General features: G+C 37.5%; 1 protein-coding gene across 1 annotated transcript; it reads left to right on the forward strand.

Annotated features, from left to right (window-relative positions):
- Nucleotides 1–342: 342 nt before the first annotated feature.
- LOC18443011 (putative glycosyltransferase) lies at nt 343–15,063 on the forward strand. The gene is made up of 16 exons (XM_006853216.4): nt 343–769; nt 2,650–2,760; nt 3,033–3,088; nt 3,193–3,332; nt 3,750–3,947; nt 4,034–4,233; nt 6,395–6,494; nt 6,645–7,277; nt 7,367–7,492; nt 7,721–7,801; nt 7,894–8,228; nt 8,386–8,688; nt 10,093–10,174; nt 10,260–10,485; nt 14,406–14,583; nt 14,814–15,063. The coding sequence occupies exons 1-16, from the start codon at nt 615–617 to the stop codon at nt 14,956–14,958; spliced, it is 3,069 nt and encodes a 1,022-aa protein (XP_006853278.2). The 5' UTR covers nt 343–614; the 3' UTR covers nt 14,959–15,063.
- Nucleotides 15,064–18,852: the final 3,789 nt, after the last annotated feature.

Here is an 18,852-nt window from a genome sequence, read left to right on the forward strand (position 1 = left end):
TTCAAGATTTTTGTATGTTTATAGATCTACTTGATTTTAACCATTTTTTGAAATTTAAAATTTTATAATTAGATATAAAAATAGATTTGAGATAATCCTAAGAATATTTTACATCAAAATTATATATTTGAAAGTGCACCTTACCTCTACAACTACGAATGCATCTGTATACAAACTGCCCCCATGTCGAGATCAAGACAGTTTTTCAACATTAAAATAAATTTTTTCGATGGATTTTTTTATGTGCATCTGTAGTTCCACATTTTAAAGTTGCAATCTTATATAAACTATTTCTTTTTTTTTATTGTTTTCTTTTAATTTATCCCAGCCGGCCCGGCCCTCAAGGGAACAGCGGTTAGGCCTGGGCGTCCCGTCCCAAGCCCGGCCTGTTGCCTGCCCTACGTAGAAACGACGGCCTCCATGAAACGCGTCCAACGCTTCTAAATTCCCTCCCCGCCCCTGCGGATGCTGCTTCTACACGCTAAGCAGCTTTCAATTTTCATCTCTGATAAAGAGAGAGGATCAATCTTTTCGATAGCAGAAACTAGAGAAAGATAGAGAAGGCACCTGGTTCTTCCCAATTTCTTAGAGAGAGAGGGGGGGGGATCATTTGTATGTCTGAGAAAGCAGCTGGGGATATGGAAGGTTGTTACAGAGACCGTAGACCTGATGCCCTCGGAGACTTGAGAGTGCTCCCTGATGAACTCATCTGCTCCATTCTCGACTTTCTCTCTCTTCGTGATGTTGCTCGCCTTTCTTGTGTCAGCAGGTCACACAATCTTCTTTTTGCCGTCTAATCATTTCCAATTAGTTTGTTTTCTCCTGATTTATGAATAGAGAATTTTTATTCTGTCTTATATGTTGAATTTAATGGTTTTATCTCAGGTTATGGGAATTTACTGAATGAATTAGGCTAAATTTTATGATAATGACATTTAATTTATGGGCAATTCCTTTGGCCTTCTTCAATTAAACAGTGAATTAGATTTTTGAATTTTGTATCTTGAAACACAATCATAAATACTCTTGGAAAACCATAATGCAAAGCCTCAAAGGATCAGTAGAATGAGGTATTTGAGAATGATGTAGAATTCACTAGATTGGATAAATATATTTGAAAAGTTGGTAACTTTCTTTTATAATTTTGTTCAACCATGGAGTTACAATTAAATACAGCGATTGGGGTAAATTCGTTTACTTATGTATTAATTTTCCCTCTTCTATATTCTCAATACGAGTTTCACTTCTTAAAGTAGCTTCCTAATGAATTACAGAGCAGGGGAAATAAAAAATAAAAAAATAAGAAAAACTACCTTATGGATGCCCTGACTGGTTGTTCCTTAGCAATTACATAGCGTTTCTGCATGTAACCCTGATAAATCAAGATAAAAGAATTCTCTCCCTGCATAAAGTGGTGGTGGTTGTGAATTTCTTGACCTTTCATTCTGAGAATTCCAAACTTTGTGCAAATAGTCAGTGCACTAGTTATAACCACATGTCCTGCCTAATGAAATCATTGTTGTCAAGTTCATCCTCAAAGAGATGGTCATGTTAGAGACCATAGGTGCCTAATGGTATCAATGGTCACATTTGCAATGAGGCATGATATGTATTGTTGGATGTCTGTAGTTACTTCCAAATTCATCCGTTAAGCACCCACTTCTTAACCTGTAATTTGAATATGTAGGAGTTCTACTAGGGGAAGCCCCCCATAATGCATTCTAACTTTACTCTTTTCTGAAATGGCATACTGATGGAGTCAATCATAAAGATGAGTACGGAATGTCAGGTCCTCTTGTCTTAGGCCTCCAGATATCCAGACAAAAAGGGAAAAAAAAATCTATCAGAGTAGACATTGTGAACATTTAACCGTGCACATATCGAATCTACTGAATCTAAATCACATCTCATTGTATGCATGTAAAAGCACCTTTCCACATAATCCTAGGTCTTCTCATGATCTATCATGTTGACAATTCTAGGATTTTGAATCAGACTAGATGATTAGAGAGAGGGTTCTCAATTTTCATTGATCATTCACATTTCCAATAGCCCGTGATTCTTATAAACTGTTCACCATTCTATTTTTTGTCTACTTTTCCTTTAAATTGTAAATTTTTGCCAAAGTGTAGTTCTCATCTACTCAGACTTGTACATTTTTATACGTGTTCATGGAAATTTGAAACAGTCACCTATAAAAGAAGGAAATGCTGGGCTCTTGAATCTTGAACACATTTCCGTCATGGGCTGTCAATGCTCTATCACATTGTACTTTCCCTTGATGATACCCTCCTAATCAAGAGATGATTGAGGAGATACCTGCCAGCTTTTTACTAGTCCCTATGCTTGTATCTACAGTAATAGGTCTCTGCATTTTCATCAGATAATCTTATATACATTTTGTGTCTTTTGGGGAATATTTTGGTTGATACTCTTCACTAAATAACCCTCTATTTTCTTGCTTTCTGATCATTCTCTAGGCTTCACTATTCTTTTTCCTTACTTGAGAATGTCTAAGAAGCCACATATATTTCATACGAAATCTTTAAAGCAGAAACTGTTATTTAGGGTTGAGGTGACTGGAATTTGGTTATTTAGAAATTTGACCACTTTGCATCCTCAATCTGAAGTGTGTTTTAAAATCTGCAGTGTTATGTATATATTCTGCAATGAAGAGCCACTTTGGATGAACCTATGTCTCGCCAATGCTGAGGGCCTGCTCGAGTACAGAGGTTCCTGGAAAAAGACTGCTATACACCAGTAAGTACTCTGCGTAGATCACTTTCCTAGATTTTTGTTTCATTTGAATAAACGTAATTGTTGCCCAGTGAAGCAAGGATTGAATCGTGGGGACCTTCTTCATGGATTTGGAATTAATGAAGATCTGTGGATAAATGGTTGCATTTAAAATGGGCTGAGACTCCTAACTTAGTAGTAATAACATTTATTATTTGTTGCTGCTTATAGACTTGCATATATTCTGTAACATTTGGCCAGTTGGCATCTCATCAAGTCTGTTTTACTCTGGACAGTTTACGTCTTTCCAACGAAGTTTCAGAATCTTGCAGAAAACCTTTGACATTTGACGGTAATAATTGCTTGACCTTCTGGGTCATTATGTATCTATCGGTAAGTCTTTTAAATATTTCCTCTTTTCCATCATTAATATTGATAAGTTTTCCTTTTTTACAGGATTCAATTCTTTGTTCCTGTATAGAAGGTGGTATCGGTGTTTTACTATGTTGAATGATTTTTCCATTGACAGAGGTGTGGATAGGAGAAAAGACCTCTCTATTGAGGAGTTTTATGCTCATTATGATGGGCAGATACCGGTAAATCTGTTTCTAGTTGCTGCAAAATTGGCTTTGTTATTTCTGGTAGAAACTCTGCACTTATTTGCTAAGCAATCCTATGGCTATGATGAAGTTTTTTCCTTCGTGAACCTGGAGTGTCAGATATTTTACTGCCAGTTCTAATACTGGCCAATTATCCGTGCTAGTAATCCTAGCTTCATACAAAATCCTTTGCATTCATATGTTTAACTATTTGATTGAGTCTTTTTTGCCTTTAATAGAGTACTTTTTGTTTTCAGAATCTGAAATGAAGTCCATTTTGATCAGTACAACCTGGAAATGAAGTTCAACATCTGAATTTTTTTTCAGGATGTGGTTTCTTCCACGTCTGATTATTGTTTGGAAGATAAACTTTACTGCCCCATTAATATTGAACAGTTTAAACACTTTATACAGGTTTTGCTAACTGAATTGGTCAATAATTGGCCTGCAAAAAGCAAATGGACTACAGATTATTTACTTCAGAATTATGGAGAAACTTCATTTCGGCTTTCTCAGAGAAGTGCAAAGAAAATCGTTATGAAATTTAAGGATTACATCTCATATATGAAATCTCAACATGATGAGGATCCTCTTTACATCTTTGATGAGAAGGTAAGTTAAATTTAAAAGATTTTTCTCAAAAACAAAAATTTCTTACTTGGAGAAAAGCATTTATAGTTACCATTTCTTTTGTGCAGTTTGTGGAAGTTGCACCAGGTTTGTTGAAAGATTATGCTGTACCTCATCTCTTTGAAGAAGACCTATTTGATGTCCTGGATATATCAGAACGACCATCTTTTAGGTGGTTAATTATTGGGCCTGAAAGGTCTGGTGCATCATGGCATGTAGATCCTGCACTTACAAGTGCCTGGAACACTCTTCTGGTTGGGCGGAAAAGGTATATTCTTTGTCTAACATTGATAAGCAACAATGATCCTCCATTGGTAAAGATAGTCTATTTGCATCCTAACTGTAACCAAAAGACTGTGTGTCTTTGAAACAAAAGTAAACATAATCAGTCATGAGTATTATGCCTTTTCTTAGCTGTATATGGCACAAAAACTCTCTGTTGTTAATAGATATAGCTCATCCAAGTTTTGACCTGATTGTTAGGCCTGTAGGTGTTTATATGGTTTTCCTTGATTGATCCTGAATGTATTGTATGGCGCCTATTTGTGCATGGGATTTTAACCATTTGTTGGTGTAATTTCGTTTTGATGTACTTTATGAGGATCTTAGAAATCATGTGTTCCTTCTCACTTCTTTTATCTGTGTATTTCATGCATAAAAAGGGTCTAGACATCTCTTCATTCTAGTGTATTGGATCTTTTTTTCTAGGCCATTTTGAAAGGTCCTTGCAGACTCTTTTTCTTTAAGGTATTGAAATAAAAGATGACGGTTGGGCCCCCACATGATCATGGTATCCAGGACACCAAAAACATTTATGTTTATGCGCCTAGGATTTTGCTTATTGTGTGCTTTGTTATTATTTCCAAGTTAGTTAGTGAAACAAAAAAATAGTTATGCCCAAATTTAATATGGTGTGTTCTCTCTCTCTCTCTCTCTCTCTCTCTCTCTCTCTCGCTCTCTTCTCTCTCTCTCTCTCTCTCTCTCTCTCTCCTTTTCTTTTCTTGAATTATGTCCCCCAGATTTTGTTGCCTTTTGGGACCTTGTAAGCCCTAAAAACTCCTTTTGGACCGAAGTACAAGCTTAACCATGTTCAAAACAGCATAATTGTGGTTATGACTGCATAAGCATGGTCAATGTGGTTAACCGAGAAGAAGATGCACAACCAAGGCTAATATAAATGCACAAGGTCTAAACTGCATCACCAAGTCCTAAAACTACTTGACCAGCTGAGGTGAAAGTCTACATTCCAAACAGCCCTCCACTGTTTAGATTTCCAAGTTCCAATAGGGCAATGTGAACTCCGTCGAGACTTAAATGACCCCTTTGCTTCATTTGTTGGATGCAAAGCCATGAGATGTACTTTTTTCTTCAATATATTTAATGCCTCTGACTGGAAAGTCCCAAGATGCAATTGGGTCATGGTGAAAATGTGTTCAAGATGCAACCAAGCCCAATGAAGCAATATGAGGATTCTCTGTGTTGCATACTCAAGAAATATCTCTAAAGGAAACAGTCTCTTGCTGATTTGTCCTGAAATGGAGCTAGCCTGGGACAAGGTTTGATTTGGTCCAGGTTTGAAAAAGTTATGTCAGGTCAACTCCAAGAAATAGAGGCTTTTCACTTAACTGTGGCAAGAGATTGTTTTGTATCAGTTAACCATTGCAAAAGCAAGAACAGATAACAGGAGACTTGAAATCAATTCCAAACTGGAGCATATATGAATGGAACTTGGATAAACATGGTGAATAACTATTGGCTGTTGAAACGGTGGCACATGGCAATCATGCATCTATATGTGTGGGACATGTGACAAAGAACTTGGGTGGTGGAGAGAAAGTAACCGTGCGAAAACCCCTAACCGCAATCAAAACTCACAAAATGTAGTTAACCATGATGAAACGTCGTAATCACAGCCAATAGTTAGGTCTTTCATATAAAAAGACTGAGGTTCTAAGTTAGCTCACAAACACCAAACCATGGGTGGAAGTGAAGTTATCTATCCTAACCACTTTAAAGGTTGCTCAAAAGTTTGGCCAGCTAAAAGATAGAATTAGGGACAAAACTCAGCTGCAGCCATGACCTGGCTCGGGTTGGCTCAACCAACCAATTGCACGTGTGTGCACAAATGTTTCTCTCTTCCAAGCCCCCATCTCCCACTTGTAAAGCCGTCGAGAAGCTTATCTCTAGGCCACGTGGGACAAAAACTTTTACCTAAGCCATGATTTAAGTTTGAAAATGCCCTATCAAATTGTAATGTTCCATACATTTGTTTTAAAACACCTTTTTCAAATACTAACAGTGTTTTTAGTTTTTTTTAAAATTTCCAAGTGATCTTCCTTTTCCTTTTAATAAGTGAGGAATTTTCTGGGTCTGCTTCTTATATTCGAAAGATTTGTATTCTGAACGATTTTTCTGGTATTTTTTCACAGGTGGGCATTATATCCACCTGGTAAAGTACCTGTAGGAGTTACAGTAAACGTAAGTGAGGAAGATGGTGATATCAACATTGAGTGTCCATCATCGTTGCAGGTAGTATGCTTACCTTGTCATTCCTGATTAATCTTTTTATCTGGTGGTCCTGTTTTTGTTATTTTCCTCACTCATTAATATTAGAAGTTAGCCTCTAATGCATGCCCCATAAAATTATCTTCTTTTTCATGTTTTTCTTCATTTTATCAGTGGTGGCTAGATATTTATCCCCTTCTTGCGGATGAAGACAAGCCATTGGAGTGCACACAATTACCTGGAGAAACAATATTTGTTCCTAGTGGGTGGTGGCACTGTGTGCTAAATCTAGAGACTTCGATTGCTGTCACTCAGAACTTTGTTAATACAAAAAATTTTGGATTTGTTTGTCTTGATATGGCTCCGGGTTATCGTCATAAAGGAGTTTGTCGTGCTGGAATGATTGCTATTCAGGAAAACAGCTTCGGGACCAGCAAAATAGGCCCATCTTGTGTTACAGAGCAGTTTAATGACTTGGACACTGGTAGGAGGGAGAAAAGGCTCAAAGTTACCAGTCGTCATGAGCATCGCGACAATGGACCTGATTCAATTGTTGGGAATGGCAAATTTTACCAAAATGGAAATGACAAAGTTGTGAGCAATGGAGAAGGAGAATCACAACCCCATGGATTGAAATCTCAAGAATATTCTTATACTGTAGATTTCTTATCCATGTTTCTCGAGGCACATAGAGATCACTACAATTCAATCTGGAGTCCAAGCAATTGCATTGGTCAAAGAGAATTTCGGGAATGGTTGCTCAAACTTTGGGTTTTAAAACCCGGGATGAAGGAAATGATTTGGAAGGTACGTATTTCAAATCGTATTTCATTTGCCACAGCCATCATGGGTTTTATTGGTCTGTTAAGGACTAACGTAACTTGTTATTTTTTTAGGGTGCATGCATATCATTAGATGCTGATAAGTGGTTGGAGCGAGCAATGAAAATATGTGCTTCACATAATTTGCTCTCGTCTTCATTGGAGAATGAGAAGCTTCCTGTTAGTACAGGGAGTAACCCGGTAAGTTGTTTTTTGGCACTGTAAGTTCCCAAAGTTTGATAAATTGCAGTAAATGGTGATGACTGTCTAAACAGAGTTTGTAGGAAATGCCAGTGCCAACATTTTCTCACTGAAATAATTAATTCCTTGAATATTCATTGACTTCAATTTGCATGTTGAAAAATCACATTATATAAGATTCATGTTACCATTTTCTCATGACTGTTTTATAAATTTCACTCTTAACAGGTTTACTTTGCTGGGGAACACGTTATAAAGATTTATGTGGAAGGAGGCTTGGAAGCTTCTGTTAACAGTTTGGGCACAGAGGTATGCTCCTATGTTTCGAGATTGTTCCTTAACCATCATATATTGTTTCTTAGCCATATGCATGCCTTCCATTTATTCTATTGTCTTTGCAGCTGGAGTTCTATAGTCTACTTTGCAAAGTCAAGTCACCTTTAAGAGAACACATTCCAAAGGTTTTGGCAAGTGGTATTCTTTTTTATGAAAGTGGTTCCTACGGAACTGTTTCTTGGGCTGGGAAAGGAGTTCCAGATATAATTGCTAAAAGCAATTTGATTTCTGGAGACAGTGTGGCTGATGATTTTTCATTTGGCATACGGAACAAGAAACGATTTGAATTAAACACGGCTGAATGGAAGAAACCACAAAATGGAGTCGTTTCTAGTTCATGCACTAAAATATGGCCTTACATGATCACAAAAAGATGTGATGGGGACATTTTTGCTCATATGTAAGTTCTGAAATTCCTCGTACTTAATCTATCAGAGTGATTTGTTTCTCGTCCATCATGAATTAGTCTATTTCTTGTTTTATTTGATTCGTTTTTTTGGGGTCAAGTTTTCAATCCCTCAGTGAAGGGTTTTCTGAAATTATTTTTTGAACTACAGACGAGATAGACTGTCATGGAATGATATTCTCAATTTAGCATCATTTCTGGGTGATCAAGTTCGCTGCCTTCACTTACTTCCATTGCCATCTTTTCCAAATTCATATCATCCCCTGTCCTTGGAGGATGCAGAAAACATCGGTAAGAACAAAGCATGTGTCAATGATGAAGAATTGGGCAGTAAGGTGCCTTTAGAGAACAATTTTCAAGCAGTTAATGAAAGCTTTATACCTTTACAATGGGAGTTGTTTGTTGAAATAATGAAGAGAAGGCAGAAAAATGTCTTGACTCGCCTAGCTAAATGGTAAAGCTTCTCTTCTGCTACTTCTATGGTCAAGAAATATTTTGTAAGTCACACGCATCATTTTCACAAGTCAAATGCTGGAAATTTTGATGTTTCGAGGTCTGTTTTTCTCGTGTGTCGTATAAGGGTACCTTATAATTGTAACACATAAAGACATGTTGCTACTATATAATTTGACATAGTATGGCATTTATATGTTAGTGTTTTAAACTTTGAACTGGTAGTTCGGACCAATCATCCACTAGTTCCGAGTCGGATCGACCGTCTCCATGAGCTGGCTTGGCCCAGCTCAGCCGACTCAGTGAAACTTAAAAACAAAAAAATTGTAAAATTTGAATCATAGTTGTTTAAAACTTATAAACAAAGGTTTAGGATTCACAATTCAATCTTATAACAATGGTTTTTATGACATATTGCTTATAGAAAGGATTATTGGGGTGAACTAGTCTGAGGTCCCAATTCCATGGCGTACTCGTACTGGTCCCTGACTAATTCCAATGTGGCTCTGGTGGTTCTAAGCCAGCCCGGCAATTTTTAAAGCATTGGTATCTGTTACAAATTATGTCAAAGTGTATCATGGTACATGTACCTTTTCAGTTTTGCACATGTACCATATTACACAACATATATAAACTTATCATCCCATCATTTATACAAACTATGGATGTCCATGTCTGACTCGACATCCAAGGTTTGAATCGCGGATAGCCTACACAACCCCCGCTTCATGTCTAACCCGACATTCAAGTTGTGAGATTTTCATTGTTGTAGGCTTGGCAGGTTGGAAAAATAGATATTCAGGCATGATCGTATATTGGAATTCTAGACTATCTACTAGTCATTGGACTACAATCTCCATTGTTTGGAACAAAACAATTAGAAAAGATACGAGAATGACCCAAAAAGAAAAAGAAGTAAAGGATGCTTATCACCCAAATTTTATAATGTTTTTGTATTGAAAGATTAGTAAATATTCCTTCTATGTTACAGCTATAATGATTCGAACTTTGTAGAATACTCTTCTGCAGATTGTCAATTTGGTAACATGTATGCTAGCTAACCTTGGTTCCAAAAGCATGGTGATTTCCAATAAAGCTGTTACTATGGTTATGTTTATATAAATGGAATCAAAATAGGTATTTGACTGCAGAAATGTGCATTTTCTTAATTTTGTTATGTTATCTTGATGTTGTGTCAATTACTAAGGGAATTCATCTTACTTCGAAATTAAAATTTGAAATACATAGAATTATCTAGCTACATTGCTGCAAAGAACTTAGTAATTCTCTTGATATGGTTTTGATTAAAGCAATACCTGAACGTGTTGGATTTCTTGTTAAATTTTGCCACTCCGATGTTTTATGTTGATTAAATTTAGCTCTGACACATGGTTCCTACATGTAGGGGCGATATACCGAACACTTTGTTAGAGAAAGTTGAAGAGTATCTCCCACACGATGTGTCTTTGCTGATTAGCAAATATAAGGTTTCATCACTGATCATCATGCTTTGAGATCCTTGATAATAAATATCTGTCCTACAAATTGACACCTACAAATTTTATGTTTTAGGATAATGAAGGTCGTACTGCAGGATGCAAGGCTCCTACTTGGATACACTCAGATATTATGGATGATAATATTCAAATGGAACCATCATCTTCTAGTCAGTTCTCCGATACTATGGACTCAGATGCAAGACTGGTGGGGAATAACCTGATGGAAGTCGATACAGGTGACATCGAAGTGAGGAAATGGCATCCTAGCTATGTTCTCGATTTCAGTGATCTATCTATTGGTGAGCTTTCTGTTAATATTTTATTATTTTAAATATTTCAGAATAAGTTATTCCTTGGCATAACAATCTACTCAAGGGTATTTCTGAATTTTATTTGGCATTAGTTGGTTTATAATGTCAGACTCATAACAACCTGAAATGATGAGATGGCCCAAATACAATATGATATTTATGCATGAGTTTCATTGGGGATAAGTGCTCATGCTTTCTCACCCAGAATAGCTTGAAATTATGAGATGGCACAAATGTAACATGATATTTGTGCATGAGTTTCATTGAGGATAGGCTCGCTGTCTCTGTCTCTCTCTGCATGTGTGTGTCTCTGTCTGTGTGAATGTGTGTGTGTGTTTGCGCATGCATGCGTGCGACTTGCGCACACAGTTACAAAGTTGCATTGTCTCTTTTTATGTTCTTCTGAGCAACCCACTCAATTAAAAGAATTGTTCTCCTCGTGCCAAAGTTCATGTGTGTGAACACATTGATATAATATTGATGATTCTAATACATCAATAGACAAACCTTTTATACCTCACATTCCCCCCACTTATCTCCAGTTTTTTAATTTTCAAAGTTTAGATTACCATTAGAAACAAATCTCTTAATTCATCTGATTCTGATACAAAAGTTTGAGCATGCTCTATTTTTAAAATTATTTCCTTCTTTCTATGTGATTCATTTTCCAATTTAAAAAAGAAATTGATGGAAAAGCTTCTTGTTATATAGGAGGTACCCATGCATACTGGATAGTGTATGTACCAAGAATGAAATTGGGCATGTAATAAACTCATAGCTAGGAGAATGTTGTCCTCTTTGAGTTTTAGTTTTTTAGCTCAGGTTAAAATTGTAGTCTGAAGCCATATCAAAGTTGGAAAAGATAGAACCCTGAGTGTAGATGGATTTAATAGGCATGTTTTCGAGAATGTTTGGATGTGGTGAGGGCTACATGATGGAGGTTTCTCATGAACTCACTAGAAGTTTGGATCATAGATATTGGGATCTACAGACCAAGGGTTTAATCCCGCTACGGAAGCTCACTCCTACGCTTCAGGGAGGGAGATCACTCCTATGTGATTTATACACATTAGGATCTTGATCCTTCCTATTAGTGATAGAGATCCTGAGTTATAAGGGTTCCAGATTCATTAACACCATATCCAAGAGTTCATCAGTAAGCTGAACTAGCTTCCACCAATGTGGAATCAAGTTCCCCTTAGTGGTGGACTCTACTACCCCTCTCGGGCTCTTTCACAGGTCATGAGTTCAAACCTTGAGCTCCAACTGAATTTTAAGTAATGGCTATTTTACATAATTACTCAACACTTTTAGGTGTTATATAATAAATATTAGTTGCATATTTTGTTCACACACATGGTTTTTGATGGTGGTAGACTATATTGTACCTCTTGGACTCTATAACAGGTCACAAATTCAAACCCTGGGGTTCAAGTTAGTGGAATGAGGTATTTTGTTGGAGATTATGAAGAATATGGGATTTGGGGAGACATGGAACTGATGATGTTCACTCAACCTCAGTTTGAGGATGTATCTTCAGCGCTTAAAAATTGCCGATCTGGATCGGGAATTGCCCAAGATCGTGCCCCTTCTTGATCTGGATCGACATTTCAGTTAATATATATATATATATATAAAGAGAGAGACGAGAGAGAGAGATGAGAGAGAGAGAGAGAGAGTTATTTCTTTTTCTTTTTTTAACCTCAAAAAAGGGGAAGACTCAAACCTCTGACCCTGTGGTTGTTAACCACAAGGTCTAGCCAATTAGGCTCTTCAAGTTATTTCTAATAGTTAATATAGTTACACTATATATATGATGATCTTTTTATTTGGGTGGATTGCCAATAGACCCAGTGGGTGAGAGATCCAACCCACAGATTCGTTTTTTTAAATATTGCTTATCTTAACACATTTTTCAATGGAGAAGGATGACCATGATTGTTATTATGTTACGGTCATATGCTACACTCAAAGAATACAAAATTTAAATTATTATATAATGATTCGATCTTTTAAATTTATAAAATTTCAATTTCTTTAAAATTTTATTACTTAATTAAAATATTAACTACACTGTGAGTACAAAATATGAAAATATTATAGAATAATTGGACCTCTTACAGTTTTACAAAATTTTGAATTTAAAATTTTATAAATTATTTATAATATAAAACAAATTTTCTCTCGACCTAGGGAACCCTAGTTAAATGTACCCGAAAACCTTGATTTTTTATCAAATAGAGCTCGACTTACTTATTGTTTGACCTCTCGAGGTTGGGATTGAGCTTAGAAACATATTCCCAGTAAAATTTTGGGTTTAGGGAAGCAATTCCAACCCTAGTGACCTTCTAGCATTTCATGATCCCTCGCATCCATTCTGATTGCGGAACCGGCTGCAGTATCAATCCCAATAATTATGGTTTGGATCAAGATGCAGTTTAATTCAATTCAACGCCCTAGTGATCATAAGTAAAGTGGTAGAGGACATTCACAACATCTGACCTATTGACTTGGCTGGTAATCTGTATATAATAGCTGTGAAGGTTTTCCAAGTAAACCCAAGGGAAACCTTTGGGAGCATTTATCTCCCTGGCAAAATGATCATCTAAGGAGTTGTTTTATCTTTGGTGGAGAACTGGTTCCACAATCATGCTCAGATTCAAGGAATTAGGAAGGAAATTGAGGTCATGTAAGGTAGACTTGCTCATGGCTATTGCAATGATTGGAGTTTCTGGAATATTTCCCAATGGCATTTAGGGCTGGGTGGAGTTGATGAAGATCAACATGCATCTTTTGCTTGCTTTTGTGATGGTGAATGTGTTTCTAAAAGGTTTTCTCAAAGTTCTAGGGACTGAGGCAAGGATATATTAACTTTCATTACATTCAATTTCATTGCATAAGCTTTTAACTGGGACATGATTAGGACAAAGTGTGGGATTCCTTACAATGGAATAATGAGGATCAATGGCCTCCCACCTTTATATTGTTGAGGGTAGTCTACTATTTTATAAGTATGCAGTTAATATCAGGCCTAGGCTTTATGAGAAAAATTTAGGGCAAGGCCATGCCTCTGAACTTCTCTAGAAAATGCATGTTCTGGTGCCAGAAACCCCTATGATGGCCAAAAATTAATTCATCCGTAATTATAAAATTTAAAGATCCAATAGTTATGCAGATCTGGCAGATCTATGAACACTTGAAAATGGACATCCCAGATAATGTGTTGTAAGATACACTATTTTTAGAGCATGGAAATCCTTTTTTCCCATATTCGTAGTTGTCGAAATGGAGATGATCAATTTGAGTGTTTTCCTGCAGTAGAACATGCTTTTGCAGCGGGTTTTTAAGGTATGATTCTAATTTTTTTCACGGGGCCAATGCCATAATTTTAAAATGTCTTAGCAGGCAAATTAAATTCCTAGATGTTACAAGTCTGTCTCAAACCAGGCAGCTAAGCTATAGAAGACTTTGGTTGTACCCTCTTGAGATTTGGGTTCGGTGGATTCGTTTACAGTGGTAACTCGCAAGTTGGGTTGTCAAGTTGGATTGATCCAAAGCTTCTTTCTTGTTGAGCTGAAGAAGATTGTGGGATTCAGTTCTAGCCACATGGAGAAGTTAATATCTATCAATGGATGAAAAACCCTTTTGGAAATTGAATGTTATAGTAAAGTTTCATCTGGTTTCAGCCCATATTTTTCTTTTTCTTTGCGTTCCTTTCTATGCTCGAAGGAAACAGGTATTGGAAACTTTTTATGTTTCATGCATTTTTATAAATTCTGGAAGTTTGTTTTAACTCATGAGTACTATGCTAGATGCTTAAATCTATTTCATAGATATAGACATCATTTTCTCCTTCAGATAATCTATTGTATCAGTTCTATTAGTTCTCACTTGATTTGCTTATTCAGGGGATCCTTTATGTGACTTGATACCCATACATCTGGATGTCTTCAGAGGTGATGTCAATCTGCTTAGGTGCTTCCTACAAAGTTATAAGCTTCCTTTCATCTATAGGTCAGAAGCCAACTTGACTTCAAATAGTCAAGAAGACAATAAAAGGATTGGACGAACCTCCTACCATATCATGTATGTGGATGCATAATATATCTTTCCGTTGATTTGTATATTCTTCTTCTTTCCCTCCCTTTTGGTCTCCTTCATGCTTCTAAATGTCCATCTTATATGTCTCCGTCTGTGCATAATCCTTGAGTACAACTTGATGTATGCAAATTTTCTATGCAATCATGGTTGATGAGTGTGCCTATGTGTGCGCGTTTATAGAGCATTGATTGATTTTTCTGGCTGAGTTTTTGTAGGTGTTACTGCATTTTGCACGAGGATAATGTTTTGGGGGCAATATTCAACCTTTGGAAGGACTTACGAAAAGCTACATCATGGGAAGAAGTCGAAGAGAGGGTATGGGGCACCTTGAATGATTATCAAGGTTTTTTTGATAATTGATTATCAACTCTATTGAGAGAGAATTTAATGGCCTAACTTTTTCTTGTCTAATTTCTTTGCATGTTCATATGGGATTGTTAATAATGAAATGGTATGATTTATTTCTTTCCTTATTTGCAAACCCATATCTGTCCTACTTTTTTCTTTCTAATATTCTCTGGACTCAGTATTCAAAGACTCAGCCAAGTCCACTCGGTTTCCACCTAGTTACTTGGCCCCGAGGTTGTCGAGGTAAGCGCTCCTATAGGCACATTTGGGTATGTGGGACCATGTACTCAAAGGAGTATTTTACTGAATCGACTAAGTGCTATAGAACTCGGGCAAAAATCGCCTTTCTATAGTACTCAAATGGGACTCTATGCTACTCGCCCAAGTATTATTACTGAAAAAAGTACTAGGGGAGCTGATTTCTGCCCCCACCTTATTTCATCTCTCTCTCTCTCTCCACCTCAAATGGAGCAGAAATCCACCCCCCTTTTTATTTCTCTCCCTCCCCCCATCCTCTCTCTCTCTAAAGGCGTGGCAGAATACCACACCCCTATTTTCATCTCTCTCTCACCCCCCTTTTTGTTTTTTTCTCCCTCAACCTCCTCTCTCTCTCCAAAGGGGTGGCAAAAGACCACACCCCTTTTTCATCTCTCTATGTAGGCGCTCTTCCCAAATGCGCTGTCTCTCTCTCTCTCTTCCCCACCCCCTCCCCCTCCCCCAAAATCTATTTCCTTGTTTCCTTTTTTTGCTTTTTTGGGATTGTTATTTTATTTTGCCTTTTGTTAAGGCATTTCCATGCTTGTAAAGTATTTCGAGTGAGTCCACTCGGCTTCACCCAAGTTACTCAACTCAGGCCAGGGACGAGTGCCAATCCCGAGCCAAGTAGTTTGACATTGCTCTCAGCAGAAAGAAGACCTTTGCCATCAACAACAAACAATCATTTGCATATCCTCAAGCAACACATATGGCTTGCAATTAGACCTCGTTCTTTAGCATCATGCATGCATGCTAAGTGAGGCACATGTGAAACCTCCTTAGATATGAAACGTTTCACGAAGGAACACAAGCTCTATACGGGCTTGTGCTACTTTGGGGGTTTAGCTATCTCTCATAATAGATCAATTTTTAGACCGACAAAACTGGATGGAGTAACTTCAGCCTTGGCCAACCTAGGCCAGGATGTGTTGCGTGAGTGCTTGCAAACGTGCCCTAGTGGTAAAGACTCTTGATGCAAGCTTTGGCATGATGATGTAGATAAACAATTAATTCGGTGGCACTTGGTAGGCCACTGAGACGACCTCCTGGAGGTTTGGTCAGTCGAACCAGGGGAGCATAACTTGACCAGGTACGGGCATGTTCCATGTGCCCAAGGTAGATGACCATGTACCTTGCTAGGCTGGTGTGTTGACCCTAACTGTCAAGCATGGATTATGAAAATAATTGTGCAATCGACTCAGACATGGGTTTGTTTAACAGCCATAGGCCATGTGAGCGAGGGTGAGTGCACATCTAGCTGGTGTAGGTGGGCATTAACAGCAGCGTGATGGCCATGCATGTCTGAATTTGTATGCATAAATAATAATAACCTATGCATTGCTTTGCCTTGAACCTTAAATGCCATCCCCCTTTAATGAGCCATGTCACAACCATTGATAGTAAGGCATGGTCAGTTGTATCTGCCACACCAGGTACTGGGCAATGTAATAGTAGTGCAGGCCTTAATGGCTGTGTAAATGAGACTGAGTGTGTGTGTATACGCACATACTCAGAGCTCTATAAACCCCTTATCCATATCCTTAAGGGGCATTTGTGGCTATATATGACGAATACAGAGCAACAAAAGTAGGTTATAGCTCTTGTCTATAACTTGTGCATGTCTTGTGTTCTTGTTTGCTCCATTCTTCTTGTATACTTGTTTGGGGCTTCTTTGACTCAGCTTAGTGTGGCTTTGGTTGGCACTGCAAGGGTTTCACTATCTGCAAAGTTGGGCTCTGCGGCAGTTGGTATTAGAGTGTGATTATATGACCATAGCTAGTGGTCTCTCAGCCAAAATGCGAGTGTGTCAACAACCTTCTAAGAGCAATTGAAGCTAGTCATGACTCTATGTGCAAGAAAATGCTCCCTCTCCCCCCCCTTTGCAGTTAGAGAGATGCTCCCTATCTCCCCCCTTCCAGGTAGAGAGATTCTCCCTCTCCCCCCTTTGTAAGTAGAGAGAGAAACAAGGGTGTGGACCAAATGGTATCTCCCACTTTATGTGCAAGCAAAGGCTCTCTCTCTCCTGTTGGATTAAAAATTGTTGGTTGCTCCATACGGGACCATGGTTCAGTTCCTATTCAGGCAACTGTTTTTATACACCTATTCAAGAGCTCAGAGAAAACCCAGAGAGAAGAGTCAATTTCACTGGTTTTGTTAACCACCCTTTATTTCATCCTTAGATGAAGAGAGAGAAAGGCTCCCAATCTTTACGTTGACTATATAATTGAGAGGGAATCAGGTGTTTAAAGCATTTGAGCCCTGATATTTCCATTTTCTAGTGAAAAGAAAACATAGCTCTTCATCCAATGTTCGTCTTATAAAACCTTTTTTAATGAAACCTTTTTTAGTGAGAGAAAGCTTGAATCAGCATTTGGTGACTACTCATTGAACCCATGTCCAATTGAGAGAAACCATGAACTATTAATGAACAATTCCCATTGAGAGAAAGCAAGAAACACCATTTAGTTTTGATGCTTCTAACCCTTTCTTGTGAGAGAACCCAAGAATCAATGTTGGGTTTGATTCAATTGCTGAGAAAAGATTCAAAGGATCCTATGATCCTTAATTGGATAGAAGACAGGGATGAGATGGAGAATTTTGAGGCCCAGACCTTAGGGCTTGAAAGGCATTGTTTCTTAACATTCAAAATACTTCTTGGGTAGAAGAATATCCCTGTCAGATATTTCCCTTGTCCCTTCTCTCTTATTTTGTTTTTCGTTCTCTATCTTTTTTGGTAAGTCGTGCATTTTCCATGGAGAATTCTGGGCTCAAAACCCTAGGGATTGAATTTTCACACACAACTCTATTTTTTCTCTCTAGCGTAATTGATAATCCCTAGAAATATAAGGTTGTTGTAATGTCTTGTTTATCTATTTGTTTTAAATAAAGTGTTTTGTTAGTGTACTTCCTCTCATGGTGTATTTCACTTAACCAGCTCAACATTCATTGGACCCTCATTACCCTTACTTTGTAATACAAAACTTTTCGAGTAGGGGTATGAGGCATCTTTTGTTATTAGAAGAGGTAAAATAGATATTTCTATAAAAAATTAGTGGCATTCTATCAGTTATTAGAAAATTAATATTCCATGTACATGACATCATATCCCATGTATATAATATCACATCCCATGAAGGTGATGTCATTCCCTCTATAGATAATAAATGTTTTTTTATGAAAAATTTCTACTTAACCCTTGATTAATTATCTAAAATACCCCTACAGGAAAAGTTACTATCTTGTGGATTAAGGTTGTCAAGTGTCAAAAAATGTTGAGTAAACTAAGGGAATACCTCATGTCAGGAAATAACCTAACAAAACGCTTAAATAAATTTCTTGCCAAATAGTGAAATTACATATATGGGGATTCATCTAGATGTTCAAATCAAGATGTGATTTGAAAGTTCCAAAAACTCATTTTCAAGATTGAAATCATTTTCAAGAATTTATTTTCTAGGGACAGCAAGCAAGCCAAAGGATCAATTCTTGACAAGCAATGCGCTCTAGATTGCTTATGAGGCTTTATGAAGCTTCGATGGACGGGCTCGATGAGGAAGTGTGTGAAGAGACATCCAAAGCATGACTGATGAGAAGCGGTTGTTCAATTTCATTTCTGGGTTACAAGGTTGGGCCCAAGCTGGGTTGAGGAGG

The sequence above is a fragment of the Amborella trichopoda genome, chromosome 4 (assembly GCF_054954075.1).
Source record: "Amborella trichopoda isolate Santa Cruz 75 chromosome 4, AtrichopodaSantaCruz75HAP2 v2.0, whole genome shotgun sequence".
In the NCBI taxonomy this organism is placed as follows: domain Eukaryota; kingdom Viridiplantae; phylum Streptophyta; class Magnoliopsida; order Amborellales; family Amborellaceae; genus Amborella; species Amborella trichopoda.